The 26,714-nt window shown below is 56.7% G+C and overlaps 1 protein-coding gene across 6 annotated transcripts in view; it reads right to left on the bottom strand.

Moving 5' to 3' along the window:
- Positions 1-25,657, bottom strand: part of ZNF385C (zinc finger protein 385C) — a 63,169-nt gene extending 37,512 nt beyond the window's left edge. For 5 of the 6 annotated variants that reach the window (XM_076356563.1, XM_076356564.1, XM_076356565.1 and 2 more), the window contains exons 1-2: positions 25,625-25,657; positions 18,206-18,454 (exon numbers count right to left, since the gene is read on the bottom strand). In XM_076356563.1, coding sequence (XP_076212678.1) covers positions 18,206-18,452 — 247 coding nt within the window. In that variant the 5' untranslated portion in view covers positions 18,453-18,454; positions 25,625-25,657. Of the gene's footprint in view, positions 1-907; positions 938-18,205; positions 18,455-25,624 lie in introns of those variants that run through there. The other variant, XM_076356566.1, reaches the window with a different exon arrangement.
- Positions 25,658-26,714: the final 1,057 nt, after the last annotated feature.

Genomic DNA, 26,714 nt, shown 5'->3' with positions numbered 1-26,714 from the left:
GGCTGGGAGCCGAAGAAACAGGCTGCATGTGTGCCTGGGCTGGGAGGGACCATTTTGTGGGTGTACAGTACACAGCTTAGTTGATGCAAATAAAAAGAACAGCTCTTTAAATGGGTTTTCGGGCAGAATAGCAATAGGGAACGGTAACGACCTGATTTGCTCAGAAAGAAGAAAATCTCATGAGGGTAATTTAGTGTGCCGAAGCCCTGATGGGAGCAGGATGGGGACCCCACAGGTGAATGAATATTTGTGTTTGATGCAGAGTCTGTTACCAGCCCCTCGGTCCCGAGCCTGGACTCCTCAATCACCACATATTTCTAGAGCTCTTTCCTGGCAGTAAATAACCCACCTCAATTTTTCACTATTAAGAGTTAAGTCTGTGGTCAAAATTGCACAGAGGGGGAGAGAGGACACCCCCTCCCCATAACCTTAGCAGAGCTACCCAGAAGATAAGAAACAATTAGATATTTTTTTTTTTCTTTAAAGAACAACTCGTACCTTGATTTCTTTCAATTTTCTCAAGCGCAGGTAACTCAGCAAAAGCCGGCTGCCTGCAGGAACGCTGGAACTGGGTCCGTGCAGGCAGGAACATCCCCCGAACAGCAGCAGGGCGAGCGCCCCGGACCTTGCCCCCCACCAGCCCCTGCTGGACCCCTTTCCCATCGCCACCGCCACGCCGGCCGAAACCCAGAGCCCTGCGCGCTGCCAACGTCCCCGTGTAACGCAGGGCTCCCGCTACCCACCCTCCGCGCCCAGCCCGGGCAGCGAGCTCCGCAAACGGCTTTTCTGCGGATTAGTAAGAGCGGGGAGCGCGATGGGGAGCGATGGGGAGCGATGGGGAGCGATGGGGCTGAGCAGCCTCCGGCCGGCTACTCCCGCGGGGGAGGGAAAGTTGCGTTTCACCCACCTAGGAGCATTTTGGATCCGGCTGCCTCGCCTCGGCGCTGCTGGTGCCTCCCTCGCCCGGCTGGGCTGCGGGGAGGGCGGGCAGGGCAGGGCAGGGCAGGGCGAGCTCGCCCGCAGCCCCCGCTCAGACGCGCACACCCCAATTAGCAGCTTCGTGCCGCCGGGAGGTGCGAGCCCCTCGCCCACGCGTCCGGCCCAAGCCGGAGCGCGGAGGGGAAACGCAGCCGGAGGTGCCGGGTATTAACATGGAAATGGGTGGGAGGGGGAGCGGAGGGACCGGCTCCCCCCCCCCCGCCTCCCCGGCAGCGCGGCACAAGCGCCCTTTTCTTCCCGAGCCCGGCGCGGAGCGAGCGCCGGGGCTGCCGAAGCAAAGAAACTTTGAGCGGGGAGGAGGGAGCCCACACCTTCGTCTGCACCCCCATGATCTCTCCGAGTGCCCAGGACACCCCCTCTAAGGGAGCTGTTTTGGGGTGGCCGTGGTCAGGCGGGCACCTGCCGAGATGCCCCCGTGCTGGGTCTCCACCGTGGGGTTTGCTCAGAGAGGGGAGACAGCTGCGGCAGCCCCCCACCCCGACCCCCCTCCTGGAAGGGCTCCCCGAAATCCCCCCCGTGGGCAGGGTTGCACACACATGCTGGTGGGATGTGGGCTGAGCAGACCATCCCTCTGCACTGCGTGAGCCTCGTTTGCCCGGGAAGCTGAGCATGTCCCACACACACCGGCATGCATCCCCCCTCCAGTCACCAACGCAGCCCTCAGCTTTCGGGGTTCATGACCGAGACACTGGCACTTGCCCAAGAGCAGCAGCATGAACTCATCCCTTTTTCCACTATACACACGAAAGAGGCCTGAACTTCCCAGCCAGCCCCAGAGCATCCGTCGGGTGCCAGACAACCTGCGCAGGCGGTGCGGCCCCACGGGGAAAGGGGCAGCAGGGGCTGCGCTGCCCGGCAGCCGCGTGTTTCTGCCCAGCTTGGCCCCAGCCCCGAGCGCTGGAAACGCACAGGGTCCCATCTGGCCGCAGCATCGCCTTGCCAGGGTGACGCGGGTGGATGAGGGCAGCCTGCCCCGGGTGGGGGGCTCGCCCCAGCCACCCGTGATCGGAGTTTTGTATAAGCCTTGGAGCCCAGGGTTTGCTGCCCTCCCCATTGTTTTCATTAGCAAAGGCTGAGGCAGTTGGACTCCCCGATGGCAGCACCTTTTCTGTGCTGAATTTTTGGCCTCCAGAGCTTCTTGGGAGGGGAGGTTCACGACTTGATTGCATGGTGCCTTTTAAAGAGAGAAATAATGAAAAACCTGCTTGTGAAAAGAGGAAACAATCATCTCCCCCCCCGAAAGGGAGATGAGAACAGGGAGGGATTTAAATACTTCCCTCAAGTCAAACAATTCAAAGAGTTGGGCAGGAACCCCTCTCCTTCAGCCACGAACGTAGCAAAAACAAAGATATAAACCACGAGATGCCAAATTCCCTTCCCAGGTGCTGCAGCCAGACCAGGCACTTTTGGGTAAATTCTAGCATTTTGGTGCTCTGAAAAGCGCCCAAAGCCATCAGCGCCCCCCTGCGCGCCGCTGCCGGGCCAGGGCATCCCACGGGTCCTTCTCCCAACACCCACCCAGGCTCAGCTGGTGCTGGCGCGGCACCGGCAAAGCCCCAAGCAGGGCCGATGCACCTGGCACACGCGCCCCCCGCACAGGGTATTGCTTTTGGGGTCATTAGCAGCAGCAGTAAGTTTAGCCCAGGCACTCGCTAATCTGGGATTGACAGCTGGGCCCACAACGCCTGTTACCAGCCTCCTGGCAGGCTATTTAAACCCAATATTAATTTGTTTAATGTCATCAGCAGTTTGGCGTTACTGCAAGCGAGCGTCAAGCAGAGAGGAGCGTGGAGGTGTAAAGACCAGGAGGAGCAGGGAGCTGACAACCATCCGCGGGCTGTTCTCCTTTCCCCTGGGATGACCACAAGCCACAGGCAAGTTTGGCATCTCCCAACCTCCAGCCCCGCTGGCAAGGACTGGCTGGACGGACATACGGTCCCAAACCCCCACACTCCATCCACCCTCACCCCCAGCCCTGACCAGCCCTTCGAGTTCTGCACGGCAATTTCATCAATAATCTCCCTGCTCCAGCCGGTGCCGAGTTTATCCCAGCCGGACGGGCAGGTCCTGGCTGGCATCGCCGCAGCTGAAAGGGGTTGAGCTGGTGTGACATGGAGGGGTGGGAGAGAGGAATGGCAGTGTGGGATGGTGCATTTTATGGCTGAGCCTTTGAGGCTAGCTGGAGCAGAGGCTAATTGCAGGTACTGATTACAGACCCCTGCCATTAACGCCTCCTGCCCAGCCGCAGCAGATCACTGGAATTTCCCAGCGACACAGCGTGGGTCCGGCCGGTGCATAACTTGCTATATTTGTACGTGGACCCCAGCGCTGGCACACGGCAGCAGCACAAACCCTCCCACCAGGCCCGGGCCCATGTCGACCTCTCAGGGGCATTGCCAGCAGCCCAGCACCTGGGAGAGCAAAGCCCGCGGCTGCTTCTTCCCACAACGTCCTCTGTGGGACGGAGCTGCTGCTGCCGAGCATCTTCACCAGAGCCTGCAGCTGCGAAGGGTGCCCGGGGGCCGTGACAACCGGCTTTACCATCCCTGCATAACACCGTGGGAGGCACTAAAAAAAAAAAAATCAAAGCCAACGGGCATCGCTGCGTCGGATGCTACACACCCCCTCGCAGTCACTACTTTTCAACACAGGTTGTTAACCAAACTCAGGGCCCTGACGGCAGAGCATTAGGAGAGAGCGGCGATGAAACCAGAGGTTTCTCTGCAAAGAGGCAAGACTGCCTGCCCTGGCACGGCCGCAGCCTCCCAACAGCCCTCAGCCTACAGCTCATTGTGCGCATCCTGGAGAGGCAAATCCCGAACATGCAAGTTGGAGGGGGAGCGTTAGCCTACACCCACTGTAGAGCCGGGCTTGCTCAGGCAAGTCTGCTCAAGCTGTGCCTGCAGCCAAGGCAGCAGCGGCTCAAAGGGAAAGGGAGGGCAGGGAGATGGGGAGGGTGCTCGGGAAGCAGAACAGGTCCAGCTGTGACCCATCAGGCTCGGTTTGGGCATGGGCTGTCCCTAACACCACCGATTCACTGGGCTTTTTGTGAGGACAGACTCCAGGAATCACAACAGAGCGATTACTCTGAAACCTACTGAGGGCAGTGTTAAACTCCTCGCTGGCTGAGAGATGACTGGGACAGGCTCTCCCCAGCCTTAGACTCCAAAAGCAGCCTGGCAAATAGTGACCAGAATTGGGCAATGAACATGTCAAACAAGCAGGGAGACAGAGGAATAAAAAACCAGCAGGAAGCCCCCCCCCTGCCCAGGACTGCCGAGCCTTCCAGAGCCCTTCTGGCTGACTTTGTTCACCGAGGATTTAGGGTATAATTTGGGGGTGAAAGATGCCAGATAGGATCAAGACCGATACACCTGGAGGATGTGTATCGGTTTTCTTCTGCTCTGTAACTTGAGCCCCGTCAGAAGCAGGAGGCTCAGGCGTGGAGCAGCGTTTCATCCCCGCCAGGCCAGGAAGGCGGGTGCTGACCTTTCCTGCTCCCGAGTTTGCTCAGGATTAAGATAACATATTTTAAGGGCTGAATCCTCCCCCCAGGGGGTTCCCACACAAAGACGATGGGGTTTGCGGCTCCTGTTCCCCCCACGACCCCGCCGCAACCCCCCCGATAAACAGGGACCCGGCCAAACCGCCAAGTCCGCAGGCAGGTGCCCACCCCGACCGGATCAGGGCATCCTGATCTTTTAACTAATACTTCCTGAAGATTTCTGCTTTTACGCATCTAAAAAGAGCAAACCGGGGGAGCTAATGATGCATTTGTCTATGTCGAGGGGGTGACCCATGGCAGTGCTGGCCGTCCCCGGGGGGGTGACGCACCCCCGGCTGCTGCCCACCGTTGCCAGGAGCCCACGCACCGCAGGAGGCTGCGGCTGGGGGGGATGGGGTTTAACCTCAATTTTCCCCATGAAGGGCAGGTCTGGTCTCATCATGTTGCTAAGAACCAGGATAACAGCCAACCACCTTGGCTTTTCTTCTCTGTGCTACTTTAATCTTCACCATTTCAGGAGCAGAGAACAATATTGCCCTTTCATTAATCCCATGCGAAACCTCAGCTCTAAACCGTGATAGAAACTACGCCATTAAGGGCCTTTTTGTTGCAGGGCAAGGTGTTAAAACATTATTTTCCCCTCATTTTAGTAAGAATCCACTTCAAAAAAGCCGCTTAAAATTGCTTAAATGTGTATTCTCAAAATTCTCACCCTTTAATAACAAGACGATGATAACTGCTGCCAAGGTGTCACCGCAGAGGACGGCCACCGTGTCCCCAGGTCTGGGGACATTAAATAGGGGCTGCTCCATCCATCGTTACCCTCCGAGGGGACAGGGCTCCAGCGTGCCCCAGGCTGGATGCCCGCGAGGAGCCCCAGGGATGAGCAACTGCTTGAATACAGGAACCGCCGTGGGCAGGGCTGCAGTAGGAGAGCCGGGGCCACGCTCGCGGCTGCTGCCTCCCGTGTTAATCATCTTTCACAGGGAGATGTCTAATTACAAAGGCATCCAGGACAGGTCTGCAAATAGGGTGGAGAAACTGGATGACCTAAAAATATTTAATTATCAGGAAAAGGGATGGAAATGACACCTGTAAATAGTTTCAAAGAGAGAGTGTAATATTTTCCATCTAATTTAGGAGGGCCCTCCTGGAAGAAACAGGGCAGAGGATTTCACCTGCAACCACACTTCAGCGCGTGAAGAAACCCTTCACACACCACCGAGCCCCAGGCACGCCCGCACAGATCACAAACCCGGTGCTTTGTTTGAAATCCCAAGCTCGCCCAGCGCTGCCGGGAAGGACACCTGGAGCCCACCCCGGCACGAAAGCGCCCCAGGCTGCCAGCACAGAGCCCACCCGGCACCTGACCTCCGATAATTGGCATCAACAGCAGCACCACAGCTTGAAAATATTTGGAAGAGGTTTTGTGACATGAGGGGTACTAACTGGGAGCAGCTTGTGGAGCCACGTAAAATCCCACACCTTCCCAAAGCTGCCGTTAGCTCCCGGGCTCCAGCCTCCGCAGCCAGGCGCCGTGCTACAAGCACATCTGCCGCAGCTTCCCCCCTTCGCCAGGTCTCCAGCCCCATTCCCAGCCTGTCCGGCACGGCCGATGCCGGAGGCAGAGCCTTAGCAGCTCCGGCCACGTGGCATCCGACACGGCCCAGCATCATTATCCCCTTCCCGTGGCCGAGGGCTGCCCCACACGGCACTGGGGGCAGCTGCCTTCCTCCTCCCTCCTCATCCTCCTGGCTGGAGAGTGAAAAGCGTTTGCCATGCCAGTTCCCCCGGCCCCATGCAGATTTCCAGGGCGGGGGTCGCAGGGCTCCTGAGCCCCCATATCAGCTCAGCTGGGGGTTGGCATGACAACCAGCTACCCAAAATCTTCTTGATGCTTAATTAGCCGGAGGGTGACGCTGGCTCTGGTCTCGCCCACGAGGTCCCTGCTCAGCTCTGTGCCCTTTGGGGGGCTCCTGGGGACCTGCCACCGCTGGGGGCCGGGGAGCATGTCTGGCTGCACAGCAGCACCGCGGGGATGGGCAGGCGCTCCAGTGCCACAGCGCAGAGCCCGCCAAGATGCTCCCGCTGACACGGCAACGGTAAAATACATGAAACTATTACTCATAAATCTATGGCTGTAGAAAATATCAAAGATGAACTGGAGCAGCATTGTGTGCGAGTTTTTAAAAAGCAGCAACAACATGGAGGCAAGAAAAAGGAAGGAAACCTAATTTAAGGCGATCATGCAATGACTGCAGTTAAACACAGTCCTGCTCCAATAGACTATAACCACCTCTCATGCACTAAAAGCAGAGACGTGGCTGCAGCCCCGGGAGGAGCTGCAGGGGAAAGGCCACTGGTCCTTGTGCTGGAGGGAAATACGGCTGTGCAGGAGCACACACCAGTCACTCATGGCCAACCCACCCGGCACACATGGGCTTTGCACTGATCTGTTCTCAGCAATATCAGCTGTCCCGCGGCAGCACCGGGGCAGAGCGAGAGGGCAGGTCCCTGGCAGCGGGGCAGAGCGATGCCCTGCCAGGCTGCGGGTTCCCTGCCATGGAGCATCATGGACCCTCTGTCCCCTCAGTCCTGGGCCAGCAGCGCCCAGCCTTACACAGTCAAAATGCTGGTGCAGCTGCCAGGGTCAGGCTGAGGGAGCCGAGCACCCTGACCACAGCTCAGCACCCCCCGGGTCCTCGCTCCCCTCCCAGGCACAGACCCAACCTCTGGGGCTCAGGCTGTTGCCATTTCTCAAATCACCAGAGTCCGGTTTTCTCCCTCTGCACAACTGTGCCGCGACACCGTGGGGTTATAAAAAGGAGAGATCACTCTGGGAAAGATGGCATAAAGCATGACGAGGGAAGATCATCTCTTCACAGAAAATTTTATATTGCTTACGACTTACTGTCTGTGAACATAAAACAGTTTAACCAGCCGACCCTAAATCACAGTGACAGCTTTACACTACCCACAAACCTTTGCTTGCGCTTATCCAGCTCAGTCCTACCTTCCTCCCCTCCCCATTTTCTTTTTTTCAAATGCTCGCTCCCCCCGCTCTTCTCCAGGAGAGCAGCACACGCGTGTGCACATGCATGCAGAGAAGCAGCCGAGGCGCAGTGGGCACCGAGAGGGGCCCAGGGCTGGAGGCTGGGAGAGACGAGCTGTGTTCCCAGCCTCGCTGTTCATCGAGACCCCAGACAAGTCACTTCCCCATTGCTGTCACCCCTCCTGCCCCCGTCCCCCCCATCCACTAAGCCCTGGTGCTCTTTGGGATGGCACCTCGGCACAGGGCAGCTGTGCAGCCTTCACACACACACAGCCTGGTGTGACCTGTTTTATGCAGCACCTATAATCCTTGATGACAGCAGCCGGCGCAGGAGCGAGTGGGATGCAGCGGGATGCTTCACCTCCCTCCCATGCCGGAGCAGGACAGCAGCTGCCCCGGTCCCTGGGAACAGCAGAGCCTCCCCCGTGGTCGCGTCCCTCAGGGCCGCCGAGGTCCCACGCACCCTCACCTCTCCCTGGGGACGTTTAAGGAGCAAAACGTACCTTTGTGCAAGGGCGCTGGCTGGCAGACCCAGGCTGCGCAGCAGCACCCGAGCACTTGGGGAGGCACAGCCGAGCCCCCTCCAGCAGGACGCAGTGGGCTCCAATGCCCAGGGCAGCTGCGAGAGCCAGGAGCTGCCTGACCCCGGAGCAGCCCCCAGCACGGACCCAGCACCTCACCCCCTTCCCGGGGAGACCTCGCCCCCGCCTGAAGCTGCTGCTGGAGCCTTCCCTGGGAAAGGCCCCGCCAGGCTCGGCACTCGCCCAGGACGGGGTTCAGCGGCCACTAACAAGCTGAGACACGCTCATGGTTAGCTGTCGCACTTACCATTTTTTCCTCACTTAAAATAAATCCCAGGCTTTCCACTTCCAAGTCTGCTGAGCTGATGCTACATGGGAAACTGTGAAATGCTCCATGACGGCATGTTCCCTGTTGCTCTTAATCCACTTCTAATTAAGATCACGTGTGATGCATGCCTGAGCTAAGTGGCCATAAAATACTATTGTTGCAACTTGACAGCAAACCAAATGGAAGAAAATTACAGCAAAATCCAAGATTAAGGATAACTGGCTCACAAAATACAGTGCTTAAAGATAACATGAGGCAATTTCCTCCCAATTTTGGGAAAAATCGCCAGTGGCATCCTCTGTACACAGCACAGCTCAGCCTCTGCCTCCCCGGCTCTGCTGGCAACACATCTCAGCAGCGCCCTGTGCAAAGCATAGCCCTGCCCGACTGCTGCTGCTCCGCTTACCGCCCCGATTGCCACAGCCCCGCTGCAACCCCACATCCACAGCACAGCACCCACACACGGTCCCACAGGGCACAAACCAAATCCCCTTAGAAGGCTCAGCCAAGGCCCAGAGCCCCCAGGCACCCCAAGCTGTGATTTAAGCTGATGGCTTGCCCAAAGCCCCTTCCGAGCAGCTCATCCCAGCCCATCCCTGGCATCAGTCGTTCCCGCAGAGGAGTGAGCCGGACACGTGGGAAGCCTGCGCTGGCTGCTGTGCCTGCTTGGGGCTCAAAGGACTAAACCCCTTCAACCCAGCTGCCAGAAATGATCACAGCCTTTTGATAAGGGTGATTTTAAGAGAAAGAAAGTAGGGAAGGTGAAAGCACGTTATCAGAGGAGGAATCAGCTGTGCAGCGGAGCACAGGACCAAGTGTTTGAATCAAAGCTCTCTGCTCCTCCCGCGATGCCCCATCCTCAGCAGATGGATACAGTCCACACCATCCCCCTGAGAAGCGCCTTGTGAAGGTCAGAGCCATTTCACACTCAGAAGACAATTTGGGGGCTGGCATGGGACCAAGAGCCAGTCTCTAATATTTGTGCGCAACTGGCAGTCGCTGCCAAGGACTCCCCTTCAAAATGACCCTGTCCATCCTGCCACCCATTCCCCAACTCCGACGTTTATCACCCTCCTCACCCTCTGCAGCGACACCTCTCGCCCTCTTGGACACAGGTCCAGTGCCCGTGAACCCCCCTGGTTTCCCCTCAATGCATTGAGAAACTGCAGCTTGCTCCACTCCCCTCCCAAAGGCCCCTGTGGTCGCTGACCCCCCCACAGCCTGGGTGCTGGGCTGCCAGCCCGCCCAAAAATTATACTTGATATATATGATCTTAGTTTGTTATCTTTTGGCTTGGTCTCTTTTTTTTTTAAAGGCAGAACCCTGCCATGGATGCAGCCAGAGCATCCACCCCGGTCCCCCGAGCCCCCACCACAGGGGGGGCTCCGACCTCCTCCTCACTCTGAGCATCACACAACAGCCTGCGCCAGGCTGTGCTTGCACAAGCAAAGCCCGGTAGCTTCTCTGCATCATTTTTTGGCTGAGAGTTTAAATTTTAAGGATCTTTTTAGAATAAGTGTGTCAGGGAAAAAAAATCCCTGAAGCTTCTGGCCAGAAATCAGGGCGCAGAGCGGAGGGGTAGTGCCCTGACGGGGAAGGCACTGCATCAAGAAAATCCTTTTAGCAAAAGTTAACAGCTAATCAATTTATTTTTTACTTGAAGTTACCGACTCAATAAAATCAGAGATTAATTATGATACAGTTATTAATCCACGATAAGCTGAATAGCTGGGCTTTTCAGAGGGAGTGCAAGTTGACGGGGTATTTTCAGGGGCTTTAAAAAGGGAGCAGTTTTCTCCAGATTAATGGGTTGGCACAAGGCTGATGTGCCAAGAGGAGGGTTTGGGCTCGCATGGCGCCTCGTGTGCGGAGCCCACGGGCCCTTCTCCCCCCCCCGTCACGAAATGGCTTTTTTGGTATAGTGGAACAGAGATTTTTCTGCCCGTTCCCGGTGACGGGGGTAAATCTCTTCCCTTCTCGCCCCTTGGCAGCTGGGCTGGGGCAGGGCTGCTGCTCCCGCCCAAGCTTCGCACAGCACCCAACCCCACCAGGGCTCGCTGCCACCAGGAGCCTCAAGGGACATCCCCGTGCCCCAACGGGGAAGGGAGAAGCCTAGGAATAAGCAGAGGGAAGGAAAATGTACAATTACACAACTGTACTTCTTCAAATGACACCTAATCCCAACAAACATCTTTAAGACATGAAAAACCATTAAATTTCCCCCACTGAGATTCCAGGTTATTCAAATCTGATCTGAAAAGCTATTTTTAATCATCTTTGCTCGCAGCTGAAGGGAGCAGCCGAGGCCAACGGAGCAGGAGGACTCCATATGCTTGTCCTTTGCTAAATTTACAGAAGCTTAAAATATGAACCATGCTACTGTTTGGCCACGAGGTTATCGATCAACACAGGGGTGGATGCAGCGTCTGTCACAGTTGACTATTAAAGACCCTTTAACACACGGGGTGGGCACAGATCTGCTGTTATGAAGTTCAGGAGAGCCTGATGCGCTGCACCGACGTCCCCGGGAGGTATGGACTCAGCTCCTGGCTGGGGTCGAGTGGGAGCACTCCCCAACCCAGCCCCTGCGAGACCCGTGCCTGCCCTTCCCCACTCACCTGCCGCTCCTTTATGTTCCCAACTGCTCTTTTCCCCCCCGATATCTATAACTAATCCTGTCAGCCAATGCTACGCTCAGGGGCCCACTCGGCCATGCCAGGTGAGGGAGTGCTGCGAACGTGGCTCCCAGGCCAGCTGGACCCTTTGCTTTCCCTGCCAAATTTCTCCAAAAAGTCCCAAAAGCAGGAAAGCAGTAAACCACTGCAGGAATTAAGGAGGAAGCCAGAAAAGCCGACTTTCCCCCCCCTGCAGCATCACTGGTGCAGCTCCTGCCAGGCTGCTGAGGCTGGTCACGGACAGGGGCTCCTGGCGAGGGCTGACACAGCACGGCTGGAGGAGCCAGGCACCTTCCCACCACACCTGCCCTGGCTTTGAGGATGTCCCGGTCCTGGCCCAGCCAGCGACGTGGCCATTGCACCCCGATTAGTCCCCAGTTAGATTCTAATCCTGCATGTTTGCATATTGTTTAAATCAATACACTGGATTTTATTACAGACAAAACGCCACTGAGCATCGCCTTGTTTATTAAAGACAATTAAAGGATTCCATGCATAACATGAAATTGAAAAAAATTAGATTGGTACCCATTTTCTTGGTAATTAACAGCTGAAGAGCTCCAACAGCAGAGAGCAGCAGGGGAAAGGCAGGAGGAAACACTCCCTGCAGCTGACCTCCGAGATGCCGGGTGCCGTAGCACACAGAGCAGAATCACGGAGCAGGATCACGCAGCAGCCACGCACTGGCCAGACTGTTCACGGTCAGACCTGCCAGCTCCCCTCCCTCCACTGCTCTCCACGCCAGGGCACTGCTTTCCCAGACGATGCTCCAGGTGGTTTTCAGGACTTGTCTATCAGCAGGGTTATCCCAGCCCAGCAGAGAGCACGACCATGAACCAGTACTCCTCGGTCAGCGCAACAGGCTGTGGGGACCCTCCCTTTGCTGGCTGAGGACAGCTTGCCCAGGCCAGCAACAGCCTGGGTGATGTCCAGGGACACCAGGCTTTGTTCAGTGGTGCAGCACCCCAGGACCCTTCTGGCATCTCCCATGGTTTAACATCACAGCCCGTTGCTTCTGCCCATATAAACCAGCCTTCACACACCACAACCTGCAGGCCCTGGGTCCGCACCACAGGCCGCAACGGAGGAGCTGTTCGAGTGGGTTCCCCCCCCCCCAGCACCCAGAAGCAGCTCCGCCCACTGCCAAAATCAGGAGGTTCGGCTGGCACCCCCTGTGCAACACAAGATAACTCCCACTGGCAGCCGCCAGCCCTTCCCCGGCTCCCAGAGCGGCACAGGCTCCCATGGGGTCCCCATGTCCCCTCCCAGGGGCCCGTCCCCTCCGCTGCAGGCCCAGCGATGCTGAAGCTGTCACACCAATTTCCCTGCTCATCTCAAACCTTTCTGCTCTGCAAATGCACACAGACAGACATTACAGCAGCTAATTGGGGAAAACAGTACCTTCCCCTTTGCAAGGAGCCGTGATTTCCGTGCAGTGCTGCCAAGCGGGTGGGGACGGCAGTGCAGGGAACTCCAGTGCGAGCGCTTGGGGACGGCACCGGACAGCCACAGAGAGGGTATGGGTATGTAACGCCACGGGGGCACGTGGAGCAGAGGAAGAGCTTGTGACATGGATTGGCACTGGTGCACAGCTGGCTCCAGGTGTTTTGGCCCAACCCTGTCCACCCAGCCTTGGCACTGGATTTGGGGGAGCAGCCCACCAGCCCCCAGGGCCAGGAAAGGCGGTTTGAGGCGGTTTCAGGGCTTGCATGCACCCTCCTGGCGCAAGGGACGCCTGGGCAGGGTGTCCTTCCCGCTGCCCCCAGCACCCGCTGCCCCCGGCCAAGGGCGGGGTACAAGCTGCTGTCAGCTCGGATCTGCCCAGGAAGCTGGGAGACTCCTGCTACGAAGGAGAGCGCTTTCCCCACCACACTTCAGTGAGATGCGAGCTGACAGGGCCCGGGGACGCCAGCTCCAGCAGCAGGGGAACACGAGCTGCTCTTTACATCCCGTGACTTTTTTGGGACACTGGTGGAAGGGCCTTTTTTGGGAGCAGTGGACAGCAAGGGAGTGAATTCCTGAAATGCTCCAGCTTAGTCCATCCTGCGATGGGCAGCCCCTGAGATTATCCAGGAGGAAAAAGGGAAGGCAGCAACCCTTGTCCCCCATCCCCTGCCCTCACCCAGCAATTTACACTGGCACAAAAGCAGTGCTGGAGGCTGTGCCAGCAGCCACCACTCCCTGTTTTGGGGGGAGGCACAGCTCTTTCTGCTTGTTCAGCACCAGAACGAGGGGGTCCAGCTCCTGGTTGCGGGAGCACGAGGACACCAAGAGCAAACTGAGATGACTTGGGCACCCTTGAAAATCACAGGCAGTAATTAAATCACTCTTGACCCAGTTGGATTTGAACTGGCATCTGCAACATGAAAACATCTTTCATCTGTGGACATCCCGTATCTAATTGCTGCTGCACTGCAATTCAACACGAGACAACAGAAATCTATGATTTGCCTTGCAAGAAAATGCCTAATGAACAATAATTTGTTTTTAAGTTGGGGGTCTTTCTGGCACAAAGCTATTAAATTGTAATGATACTGATTATCACATCTATTTGCCAGCTAAGCTCCTCCACAGCTTTGCTCCATGAAACGCAAGCGATTACAGCCTTTACAGAAATAACTGATCAGAGAAGCCAGAGGGGAAACGGGGAAGATGGAGCAGCGTCTGTGAAAGCTGCCTTTGATGTAGCTGTAGATGTCAGTGCGAGACAGAGATTCCAGCTCAGAGGAATATCCCGTCTTTGCCTAACTCAATTATTTAATCTATTGTCTTTAAAAAGCACCCCCTCTCCTCCCAAGGCTCCCCCAGTGCTGACACGTTATCAGAGACCCACATTAGCCTGCCCTCTCTGTGGGTTGTGCTGGGCTGAGGCCACCGCCGGAGCAAGCAGCTTGGCCAGGACCTGCCCGAGCAAGGGCTGGGCGCGCGCCGGGCTGCCCAAGAAGGGGCGACTGCTCCCGTGACTGCAGGCAGGTGCGTTTTCCTCAGCACCGAAAGGTGCTGGTTCAGCTGGTGAAGGGCTCCAAAAAGAGCGTGATGGGGCAGGGCAGAGCCCCCCTGCACCGGGCTTAGCCCAAGCAACCATCACCTCTACCCAGCCCTGCCTGCACCCTTCTGCCCGCACGCTGCAGGCCAGGCAGGAGCACAGACCAGGAGCTTTTCCAGCGCTTGTCCTTAGCTCACTTGGGCAAGGCAGAAAGGGCTGGTCCCCTCTTCTCGGCAGCGGTGGATGGTTGGGTTTGGGGGTGGGGAGGGGGGAAGTCAGCCCCTCTCCCAGCACAGCAGACGCAGGGCCAGGTGGCACCGGGCACCCACAGTGCCAGCAGCATGCTCGGTGACCGGCGTGAAGGGGACACGGGCATCGCATCAGCCGGTTTCCAGCCCTAATTTGTCATTCGTGGCCACGTGCCCTCCCGTGCTCATGCCTCAGGAGGCTGGGAAAGGTTCCCAGTGACAAAGCTGGAAATGACATTTTTGAACAAAAGTGTGGGGGAGAAGGTCGGCTCTGGATGCGTGGAGCAGGCTGCGGCGGGAGCAGCGTCCTGCACGGGTGCCACTTCTCCACTGCCGCTGGGGGGGGGGCAGGAGGGATGGGGAGGTGAGGTGAGCAGATGCCGCCTGCAATTTCCCCACATAAGCAAATCGCAGCCCTGCGCAAGCAGAAGCCAACTTCAGCTTAAATGCCAGAGCAAAGTGTGTGTGCGCGAGGCTGACAGCACAGCAAAGCCCTGAGGGCTGTGACTGTCTGCTGGAGCCCTGGATGCTGGCGGAGGTCAGGGATGATGCAGAAGTACAAAGAGCATACTTGCATGCTCTGAGATTCTTTGGCTTGGTAGGAAATACATCCCTGGACAGTCTCCCATTGAGCCACAACCGGGTCCAGGGTGAGAATCTGGAAGCTGCAGGCTGGAATTTATGAGCCCTGCTCCCATTAAAATAGCAGGCGATATTTCCATCTGTCAGTAAATGATGATAAACAGACTAGCTCCTTTGCATATCCCAGACCTTGCTCAAGCAAAACCACCACCAGGGAGGGCAGGATTTGGCATACAGATGACCATTGCCATGCTAGGAATTTACGGCTCCAGCCTGCCCGGTCTTTAGCAAGAGCAGGTATTTATACAGGCCGCTCCCCAGGGGTCTGCCAAGGCCAGGGCACCGCAGCCAGGGCCCTGGCACCAACCACAGCACCCAGCTACCAGCTACCCTCTTAGTTTGCTGGGTATGAGCATCCTCCTGACCCGGCTGTAAGCCAGGTCCCGTCAGCACTTTTCTGCCTTTGAGGAAATTCGGTGTTCAGCAGGATGGAAAGTGCTGGAGTTCATACCCAGGACCCTCCCAAACGCAGATGTGCTAAAAGCCACCAATGAGTACAGCAGTGAAGGCACTGAGCACAGCCACCCTGGTGCCCGAAGAGCATCGCACATTGTGCACACATGGGACACTGCTGTGATCACCCTTCCGACTAAAGAGGGCTGGGGGGGCCGCCGGACACAGCAGGTTTTACCACCCTGCAACCCACTGCTGCTTTGCTGTTTGCAAAAGCATTGCAGATTTGTTTGCCAACCCTTCAGATGTTATTAAACAAACATTTCCTGACAAAACTGGGACTGGACTCCAACCCCTTACTGCTCTTCAGCAGAGCAGCTCCTTGGGGGACAGCACGCCGTGGGCCACAGAAGGGCAGCTGGGGCGTAGGGTGCCTGGGAGCAAGGGGCCGGCACCGAACACACCGTTTTACAGGATTCCAGCACATTCCTGCCTTTTCCCCATCCCCTCAACTTCTCGTCACACTCACACCAGATAAAGGCATCAATTAGCTACAAAGTGCTTCGGAGACCTCAGCTCATTAATCCAACTTGTAATTAGTCTGTAAGGAAAGGAGGGCAGTTACCGAGTCGGACGCTCCCTGCAGCTTGAAGAGGGCTGCACCCAGACCCCCCCATGACCGCTGCTCCCCGCGGAGCAGCCAGCGACACCCTCCTCGAACAGCAGCAGGGTGCCAGGGGGGAAGCGCTGGCCCCAGCCCCAGGCTGGGGACACCGGGCTCTGGGCACTGCCCTGGGCACAGGTGTCTGCACCAGCCCCAGGAAGAACAAATTCCCTTGGTTTGCTGCTTAATAGCACGTCAATCATTGTTGCAGGGTGACATTTGTGGGCACGTTTCCCTACTTTTATGCAGGAGAAACTCTGCAGCAGTCAGCTGTACGGGCCCAGGTCAGGTAAATGCCAACAGATTGCAGAGCGGGCAAACCAGTCCTTTTGCCCTCGCACGAGCTCCTGCCCGGCAGCGCAGCACCTGCCGTGTGCCAGCATCCCTGCCACGGCTGACGGGCGAGGGGCCGGGACTACCCACCCACCCACAGAGCCCCCGGGGGTAAGTGCCAGCCCTTCTCATACGCTTAGAAAGTGCCCCCAGAGAATTAACAAGAGGGGCTTAGAGAAGACTACCCTCACCAGGGTGACATTCGGGGAAAAAACAGGCAGGAAGCCAGAGACTTGGTTAGTCAGGCTTAGCGTGACAGGGATCACCTCGTTGCTCTTTAGCGGAGGCTTTGTCCAGCCACCAGAGAATGTACTCCTTCCTTGTGCTGCAGCCTGACAAGTCGTTAATATGCAGCTCTGCACCTCATGGAGTTGCTAACAACATCGAGTGGACGTTGAGCCTGCCTGGAGGGACGACGCTGGGCTGCTCTCTTGCCAGCCGTAACACAACAGAGGTGTTCCATAATAATTACACAACGAACAGGAGCTCCACCATCCAAAAAGAGAAACCATCCCCAACTCACAGCAGCCTTGGACCACTATGTCCCCAGCATCACATTGCATGGATGACCAGCAAGTAAAACAGGCCGCTGAGCATGTCACCCCTGGGAGTTCAGATACAGGTGATTAGGGGCATCCCACAAAAGACACCTTTACCTCCTAATACTGCAGTGCCCGAGGTCCCATGCATTCAGCCCATCACCTAAACACTTGGTGAAACAAAACCACGGACCTTAAAACATCCTGTCAAGGGCAAGCACGGAGCTGTCTTGGCTGCCACTTCTGCTAAGTGGCTTTTGTGAAAAACATCAGTCTCTAAATGGAAAACAAAACCTGCCCTTGTTGCAATGCTGGTGCTTTCCTTCTCACTGGAACAGATCGACCCTGTTAGACACATCGACCCCAGATGGCTCAGCTTGTCTGGTTTGTTGTAGCGCCCATCAAGCGTTGGCGTCGCAGCAGGTGATATCCCAGCACTCGCTGGGACCCCAGTGAGCTAATGGCAGGTAGCAGCTGCCCTTGGACAAGGAACTCAGGCCAGTGACCTCCCCTGTGCAAACACACCACGGGAGCCCTCCCTGGGCAGCAAGAAAGAAGCACAATCCCCCACCACAAGCCAGCACAACGGAACAATTTGCCAAAGATGTTACATGTCAAAGGGCCAGTGGGATCCAAGGCAGCTACATACTGCCAGAGTATCTGAGCACAGGGAACAGCAGGTTAACGGGGGTTGCCAGTGCAGAGCACCCCAACAGAAAAACGTAGGTGAAGGTTCAGAAGATCATAGTTTCCAACAAAACCTCCAACCATATTTGAAAATGTCGCTTGAGAGCTTTTGAGTGGTCCACCCTTAACCCTCAGCACCAAAATCTAAGCAGCATTTTGAGTCAACAGCAGCCAAACTCAGCACAGTTACAGAAGACGTGCACAGCAGGAGGCTGGAGGGACGGGGTCAAGATGGCACCTGGAAAGTAGGTAGCCAGTAACCCAGAAGCCAACAGCCACTCCACCCTTGGATGCACTCATCCCATCTGCAAAAGTCATCTACGGAAACCCAAGAAGATGTTCGTGAAGACAGAGTACCAGCAACTGCACTTGCACATTGACAGGACCCACACGTGTCCATCCATCCAGCGCAGCACCGTGGGCTCTCAGGCCCCAAAACCACTTGAGGACCGGCAGTGACAGTGGGGTGGGGAAGCTCCCGGAGTTCAGGCAGACCAGCAAGGGACAGACGCTGAGGACACAACACAGCGTTCCCAAGCATCCCACGAATCCAGCGCACCAAGCCCAGCGGAGCAGCTGTCCCAGAGCAAGGGCAGCCTTTGAGCAACCTCAGCCTGATGGATGGGCTCCTACCTTGGGCTGCCGGCATCTTCCCCTTGTTGAGCTGCTTGAGGCGCTTCTGGTGGGACTTGCCGTTGTAGTGGATCTGCGCCTGCGCGGCCGAGTTGAGCTGGATGTTGCAGACCTCGCAGAGCGTGAACGACTGGTGCTTCTTCTCCCGCTTCATGCGCTGCTCAGGCTGGCTCGGCGGGCAGCTGGCCGCCTCCACCAGCCGCACCCCATTCTCGGGGTTGTGGGATGGGCTCAGGGGTCGCTTCATGCCTGCGGGAGGAAGGACAGACCCGCTGTGAGGACAGAGGGACCAGAACAGGGGGCCAGGTGAGGCAGGAAAACCCAGCACAGGTCCCACGCCTGTGGGGTGCCCAGGCTGCCTGGATCTGGGGGGACTCCCCAAGCAAGAGCAACAGCATTTGCGTCTCTGCAAGGAGTTGCATTAGGCAAGAAGACATGAGCAGCAGCATTCCTAGGAGGTTAGTGCCGGAGCAGGGAATAACCCACTTCTTCCAAGATTCTAGCACCAGACAACACTCCTCATGTCAGTTAAAGTCTTTCTGTTCACTCCTGGACAGCACTGTACGTTGGCCCAAGGCAGAGCTGGGATGGTAACCAACTGTCTGCAGGCAAAAAATTCAACCAGAAGGACTCGTGTGCGGCTCTGGTGTCCTGCAGCCCATCCCCACCGCAGCAGGAGGAGGACACTGGCACCAGCACCTCGAGCCACAAGCACTTTCTCGCCCACATTAAGCAGGTGCCTGTCCTAAACGCAGGGCTCTGTGGGACCAGCTCTCATGAGGAGCTTGAGTCCCAGACCCGCACAGGGACACCACATGGAAGAGCTGCCCGTGGAAGGATTAGGATCAGCCGGCCCTCCTGTGGCCTTCTGTCCTGGTTTCGGCTGGGATAGAGTTAATTTTCTTCCTAGTAGCTGGTGCAGTGCTGTGTTTTGGATTTAGCATGAGAATAATGTTGATAACACACCGATGTTTTAGTTGTTGCTGAGCAGTGTTTATACTAAATCGAGGACTTTTCATCTTCCCATACTCTGCCAGCGAGGAGGTGCACAAGAAACTGGGAGGGGGCACAGCCAGGACAGCTGACCCAAACTGGCCAAAGGGATATTCCATACCATACGACATCATGCTCAGTACATAAACTGGGGGGAGTTGGCCAGGGGGCAGCGATTGCTGCTCAGGACCCGGCTGGGCATCGGTTGGTGGGCAGTTGCATCACCTTCCTCCCCCCGGTTTTGTTCCTCTCTTGTCATTTTACTTTCCATTACAATTTTTTTTCATTATTATTTTATTTCAAGTATTAAACTGTTCTTATCTCAACCCATGAGTTTTCTTACTTTTGCTCTTCCAATTCTCTCCCCCATCCCATCAGGGGTGGGTGTGAGCAAGCAGCTGTGTGGCACATAGTTGCTGACTGGGGTTAAACCACAACACCTTCGCCTCACAGACACACTGTTCCCACTACCCGACCCCAAACTGGGAGCTGGTGGGACATCCAGAACTGAGCCTCGGAGAGGCACAAAGGTCACCCAAGCCCTGCGATCCAGTTACCACCTTGGAGCTGGCAGCTGCTGGCTACAAATACACACACACTGCACCGAGACACTCCGAGGGGCCAAGAGCAGGGGACTGGGGTGTCTGTGGGTGGCCAGATAGACCCCAAAGGTGCACTGCAGAGATGCCCCTGACATCCTCAGGAAAGGCTGCGCAGACACTGCTCAGGGGTTCATCTGTGCACACCTCGGGCATTAGGGACCAGACCAGAGGCTTTGGTTTATGCAACAGGCAGCCTGAACCACTACGGCTGTCCCTGCATGACTTGGTGCGGCACCATCCTGGAAAACCTCAGCCAGCAGCCCCAGCCCGCCGCTCCTGATGGTGGGAGGCTCCGTGCATCCCCTTGGACACGGCTCGTGTTTCCCCGTCCTGCACCCACTGCGAGCTCAGTCCTCCCTGCCCGTGTTTGCTGCAGCAGGTGACAGGCCGAGCTCCCGCAGGCTCCTCTCCAGGACAAGTCCAGTAATTTCTCCCCAAAGATGACCCATTGCAACTTGAGCACCCCAAGAAGCGCCCCCAGTTCCTCAGCAGCGAGCCCGGGCAGCCCCGGGAGCCCGGCGTGGGGGGGTTCGGTGGGGGCTGCCCACCCACCCAGCAGGCGGGGGGGGGAGAGCCCGGAGCCGCACTGATGAAAGCGGAGAGGCACAACCCAGCACCCGGACCCTGGCGGGGGCACAGCCCGGGCCGGGGGGTCTCCGGGCGCTGCAGCCCCGGCCGCGGCCCCGCGGTGGCGCACACGCTCCGCGCCGGTCCCCGCGGCAAACCGGAGCGGGCGGCGGGAGCGGAGCGGGGGGCCGGGGCGGCCTCGCCCCGAGCAGGGGCCCCGAAAAGCGCTGCCCGGGCCCGCGGTGCGGGAGGGAGCCGCTCTGCGGGGACAGGGGGGCAGCGGGTACCCCCCCCCCCCCGCGGTGCGCGGGTGCGCTCCCACCCACCCACCCGTGTGGCGAACGCCCCGGTCCTCAGCAGGTTTTGGCATTTTCAAGGCGCCAGACCCATCTTGCTCTTTCCAGCTCCCTGGAGGTGACAACGAGCATCTCCCTTAATAGTTATATTTAGCAAAAAGTAACGGGAGGTTTTTCCATGAGCTGTTAATTGAGCTGGAGGCAAAAGCCAGGACCTGCAGGGATGGAGGGCGACCCAGGCTGCCCCCCAACCCTGCTCAGCATGGAAGCAGAGCCAGCCTCGTGTCACCCCAGGGGATGCCATCACCCCGTGCCCACTGTAGTGCTTGCCACCATCTCCTGAAGGAATTACCAACATTTTTGCTCAGGGAGGGTGTCTGTATGTGGGGATGGATCAGGACCTGAGCAATGTGCAGGTTGAAGCCAGCTGTGCATCAGGCAGAAGGTTAGACCAACCAACAGTCCCTTCCAGCCTAAATTACTCCATGACTAGCCAAAAACATTAGCAATAAGATCCTTAAACTCCTGCTTCACCAGTTAAAATACTAAGCAGCATAACTAAAAGGAGCTTTACATTAAAAATAAGTAAATCTACTTTTTGGCAGAAGAATTTAGGAGCCTGAAGTTCACACGCAGCCCTCCAGTACCTATTAACCCTGGACTCTCTCTAGAGACCTCAGGATTTTTCCTGAAGCTCCAGCTTCACCTTTCAATTACAACAAAAGAAAGCATACAGCCCTTGTGCTTGACACAAGGGAAAAAAAAAGCATGGCCCAGCCCTGAAAGGCTCAAAAACACCCCTAAATTTTATTTACAAAAAACCAGCTGACTTTCACATGAAACCTCCTGGACTTGGCACATTCAGGGCTGGCACAGCAGCAGGAGGGAGCTGCCCCACACTGAGAGCAAAGATCTCAGCAGCAGAGCTGCCCCGTCCAACCAAACCACGTCATTTGTGGTCACTCCCCCAAACTCGCAGTGATCGATGCCTGATCGCACTTGGATGGGCAGGGAGCCCCACGGGACCCTGCGGAGAGGGCCTTTACCAGAATAACCATTAGCGGAGCAGCCGGAAAGCAGATCTGGGAGGCATCAGCATCGGGAATGTGAAATGGGGCCTCAGGGACGCAGCGGGACATGTGGAGCGCCGGTGGGGACACGCCAGTGGAGGCAGGTCCCTGGGTGCCCTTGGCATCCTCCCCCTCCCCGGGTATTTTTAATGCAATTACATCCTGGGATGCAGAGCTAAAATTGGAACATTATGTGGACAAAGTATCCCAAGTCTCCCTTGTCTTAAAAAAAAAGAAACTGCTATTGCTTTGATTAGACAGCAGCTCCCTGTCCCAGCTCTTGTTGCAGTGTTCAAAAGGTCTGTCCTAATTGCACGCACGCTTGTCTCATTCACTTAGTTTCTGCTGTGCCTGTTCTGCTTCTCAGGTGTCAGGACCATAAATTTGGTGATTCATGGCTGGGACAGGTCACTGCACATGTGAGGACCTGTGTCCCCTTGACTGACAGCTACTTTGGGGCAGATTTCACCTTTTCAGCAAAGCACTGAGGATCTTTGGGGGGGTGGCTATTTGGCACCCAGCACCTCAATATGGGCCCCCTACCTCAGCTGAGGTCCCTAAGAAGTCCTCTCCATGGCCAGCACAGCCTTCACACCATCTCTAACATGGTGGTTGTACTCATGGTGCCCACGCAAGGGAAGGAGGGGAAACTGAGGCAAGATGAAGGTTAAGTGACACCCCCCCAAGGTGACTCAGGGGCCCTGAGCCAAACCCAGCACCAGGCACAGGGTCACTGCATCCCAGCTCCACTGCCCTATCCCACCCCAGGGTCAATGAAGCCAAGCCTTTGTCTTCTCCATAGAGGACCATGAGCAACCTCCTCTTTTGGGTGGTCTTCCCAAGGGGCACAGGGCTCCACTGGGATGGGGGGGCTGAACCACCACTCACCCACCTCTGCCCAGATTTCACCTGGCTGATCAGCATCAACACCTCCCCAGGCCCACGATGCCCCCCCAGCTATTTGCACTTTTGCTGCCCTTTGCTCGGAGCCACCGAGGGCTGCGCCGGCCCCGCAGGGCCAAAGCTCCTGCCGGGTACAAAAATCTCCCTGACAGATGTCCAAATCTCTCTGAAATAAAAGAAGGTCAGAGCAGCTTGGGTGTCACCGCAGCAGCAAGCGCTGTGTCAAAGCGCCTGTCCTCCCACTGCGCAGCATTTCCAGGACACACTGCCCACCCAGCACAGCAAGCCCCCATCCCGTCCCCCACTGTCCTCAGCCCTGGTCCCCAAGCCCCGGACACCCTGCAGACACACACAGAGCCCCAGCCCAGGACTGCAGCACTCCAACCTCCAAGTCCAAGGCAGCTTTTCCCCTCTAGTCCTCACTGCTCTTATTGTTCGCAGTCACTTAGAACAACAAATTGATTCTGGGATTGCCATCCCCCCGTCCCCTGTCAATCCCAGCAGTCAGACTTGGTCTCCCCAGCCCGAGCAGCACAGCAGGCTGTCGGGCAGGCGGGTCTGCACAGCAAGTTCATAATTTTAAGGTCAGTTTTATACTCTTGTACAGTAGCCCATAACCTCAGGTGTCTCCCTCTCTTTTTTTTAATAACACCATAAACATGTTACAAAAGGCTGTAAAGTGCTGACAAATGTTAGAGAGAATTTAAAATCTAGGCATTAAATGTCTGAAATAAGAAACACTGTGGTTTATAGAGGGTGCATGACAGCAGAAGTCAGCTCCTTTCCAGAGAGCATCTGTTCAGGTGGAAGGGAAGTGGCAGAGCAAGGCTTTGCCAGGTGAGGACACGCTACTTCATCTGCTCCAGGACCTTTGTAGCTGCCGCTCCCTTCCCTGACCACCCCAGTTCAGCCCCCCATGGACCACACTTCCCCACCAACAGTGACTTCTCCTCCCAGGGGCCAGGCCAGATGCATTTGCACTGGGGGCCCGGGCACCAGGACTCTGTCCCAAAGCTGGCACTGGCCCCAGGGACACTGCATCCCTGGGCTCCAGGGTAACCATTCAGCTGATGCCACCGCCCAAATTAATTTCAGCCCCTGGAGAACCCTGACTGGTCACCTGAGCACTCAGGGCCTGGCCTTGCCCTGTCCTTGGCATGCACATGGCAGTGAGATCCCATTTCCCAAGACACTGGTGCCTCCACTTTGTGGGAACTGGGCTTGCCCTGCCCTGTGGTCCCCTCCGCGGGGGACATCCCTGTGGCTGCTCTGTGCAGTCAGTGGACAAGTTTTTGAAGAAGCCCCATGCTGGGACATCCTTTACTTTGGCTCCTAAACATGAACCCAACTCTTCAGAAACTACAGCTTCCCGTGCAGGCTGAAGAGAGAACAGCTCTGTGCTGACACGCGCCTGCAGCTGCCCATGCACCACACGAGCGCAGGGACACAGCATCCCTCACCTCTGCAGCCGGGGAGGGTCAAGTCTTGGTGAGCCCCTGGGCTGTGCAGGTGGACCAAACGGTGCCCTGTGCCACAGTTGGCCACCTTCTGCTGGGCAGCTCTGCCAAGAGCTTGCAGGCAACAGCAGCCCCCGATGCCGGCAGGGAGGAGCGAGGGGGATTAGTGAGGGCAATGCCAGCAGACATCTGCAGCGTGCTGACACATTTACACACTCTCAGACTGCAAAGGAGGAGCTGGAGCTCTGGGCATGTGGCAGAGATCTTTCAGCCACCCACCCTCCATGCTGGGGCCCCCCAAAATCTCCACATAGCTGCTTTTTAGCAGAGGGAATAGGCTTGCACCCAGAAAAGCAGCTGGCTAGGCATGAGCTAAGTCACCAGGACAGTAGGGTTCTGGCCAAACTACAAAATCCTGATGAGAGCGTGGGTGCTGATGCACGCTGGGTCCTTTGCCTCAATTCTGATACTCCAGATAACCCGAGGACAGACCCAGCAAGGCCATCCCAGAGCACAGTTAAACGCAGCCCAGCCAGGGGTTTCCATGCTGATGCAGCCCAAGCATCTGCCCAGGGACGTTCTCCCAGTTGCACCACAACAAGGACCCCCGGGCTCCCTCCTGCCATCGGCATCAATTTGTGTCCCATGGGTGTTTTATTGGGCCTGAACACAACGGACCCAACACATGGGGCCAGAACCTCCAGCCAAGTAAAACCACCTTTGCTACAGAGCTGAAGCAGCATCAAAATTGATAATCTGAAGATCTGTCCCATTCAGCAATGCGGAACCAGGGAAACTACCACCTTAACCTAAAGTTTGGATGAACTTTAAGAGAGCAAGAAATCTAAAATAAAAATCTGATTTGAGTTCACATGATTCCATAACACTGAATCTGCTTTCCTTACCTCTGGTTGAGTGCACATAATAGTAAATAAAAGCAATGGAAGTAGAAGAATTAGTATAAAAGTCAGCAAAACTCACTTAAACCCCCCAAGCAATGATCTTGCTTGCAGTGGCCCTGTTTGCATTTGCAAAGATGCACAGGAAAACCAGAAAATACCACAAACCCTTACCCGAGCGCGACTGAAATCACTGCATCTCATTGCTGGCTCAGTTTACTCTTTTCTACTGAAATTTGCCGTTAGAGCTGATAGCATGTCCCCATTAAAACTGGCTTGAATGCGCAAATTAGCTAATAGTTATACCACGCTTGGAGGTGTAAATCTCAGCAGAAGGGCAGTTCGAGTCGTGGAGCAGCTCCGTGATCCCATCACTGCCGCACACAGAGGCCAGGCGGGTATTTGCACCAGACACCCCCAGCCACCCTCTCTAGAGCCCCCAGGGAGCCCCAGAACCCCGGGGTGCAGAGGGGCCCGGCTGGGGGGAGGCAGCTGCACCATCCTGCCTTTGTGTAGACCCCTCACCGCTAGCACAGGCGATTTCCAGCTGACCCATCCAGCTGGGTTCAGGACAAAGTGACACGGAAGAAGCAGCGCCTGGTGCCCCCAGCCCAGCACGGGGAGGCTCTTACCTGGTCGCCAGCAAAGGGAGCACCAAGCCCTGCCCTCTCGCAGCCACCAAGCCGGCTCCTGCCCGTGTGCCGCAGCCGTCAGAGCACAGCAGACGCCCCTACGCCCAGAGAGTTTCCAACACTTGTCTCGTATTTCAAGGAGTACTTCAAATGTGGTTCGATCACCACTAAATCAGCCCTCATCAGCAGCCTCCAGTCGAGAGCAGGGGTGAGTACAAGCTGGGTGTCTGCAGCTCAGCAAGTTTCCAAAAAGCCCTGAGCGTCACACAGGGGAGCAGGCGCCAGCTGGCAGGAGGCTGCACTGGAGGAACTACCTTGAGTCAAGAGCAGGCAAACGCACCCGACATCAGCTCTGTTGGTGAATGGGGAGATGGGGGAGCTTCCCAGGCTGCCTCTAAGGTCAGACCCAGAAAATTCCCCATGCAGCTTCATAAAGAGGCACTGGCCGCTGGTAAAGGGATGCAAAGGCAACTGGCCTCGGCTGCAGCAAGCACATGGGTGCTCTGCCCCCTGGGATGAAGGTGGCCCAGGAGACCAGCTATGGCATCAGGAGATGCTCTTATGTCCCAGACTAAGAGCTGAGCAGATGAGGACAGACCACAGATTTCAGAGGGCCCTGGCCATGCCCACATCACTTTCAGCATTTCATAACATGGCATCAAACCAGCCCCCTTCTCCCCCCCCCACCCCAACACATGCTCCACTAATGCCACAGCGAATCACGTTTTGGGATCGGTGGATAAACCATCCGTTGTCAGAGCAAGGATTAGTGTGAGCCAGCCCTCCCAAAGAGCTCAGGGCTGCATGGTGGCTCCCGGCACGGGGACATGCAGGGGGCTCAGACCATCCTCAGACCTCAGGTCTGAGCCCCCCAAACACCCAGGCTGGCTCTTACCCTCAGATGTCCCCCTCAGCCCCACTCCCACACGCTGAAGGGCAACAGGACATCCTGCAACATCCCAGGCACACAGAGGGCATTACACAGGCATGCCGGCGCTGCTGTGCCTGTCCTCTTGTTTGCACACCAGAGATCATTAACACTGCAGGGCTGCGTGTCCCCTGAATCAGCAGATCTCAGCCCTGCTCCCAA

Source organism: Aptenodytes patagonicus, chromosome 20 (assembly GCF_965638725.1).
Source record: "Aptenodytes patagonicus chromosome 20, bAptPat1.pri.cur, whole genome shotgun sequence".
In the NCBI taxonomy this organism is placed as follows: Eukaryota; Metazoa; Chordata; class Aves; order Sphenisciformes; family Spheniscidae; genus Aptenodytes; species Aptenodytes patagonicus.
The sequence above is the reverse complement of the archived record's forward strand: the minus strand, read 5'-3'. Positions and strand labels throughout refer to the sequence as shown.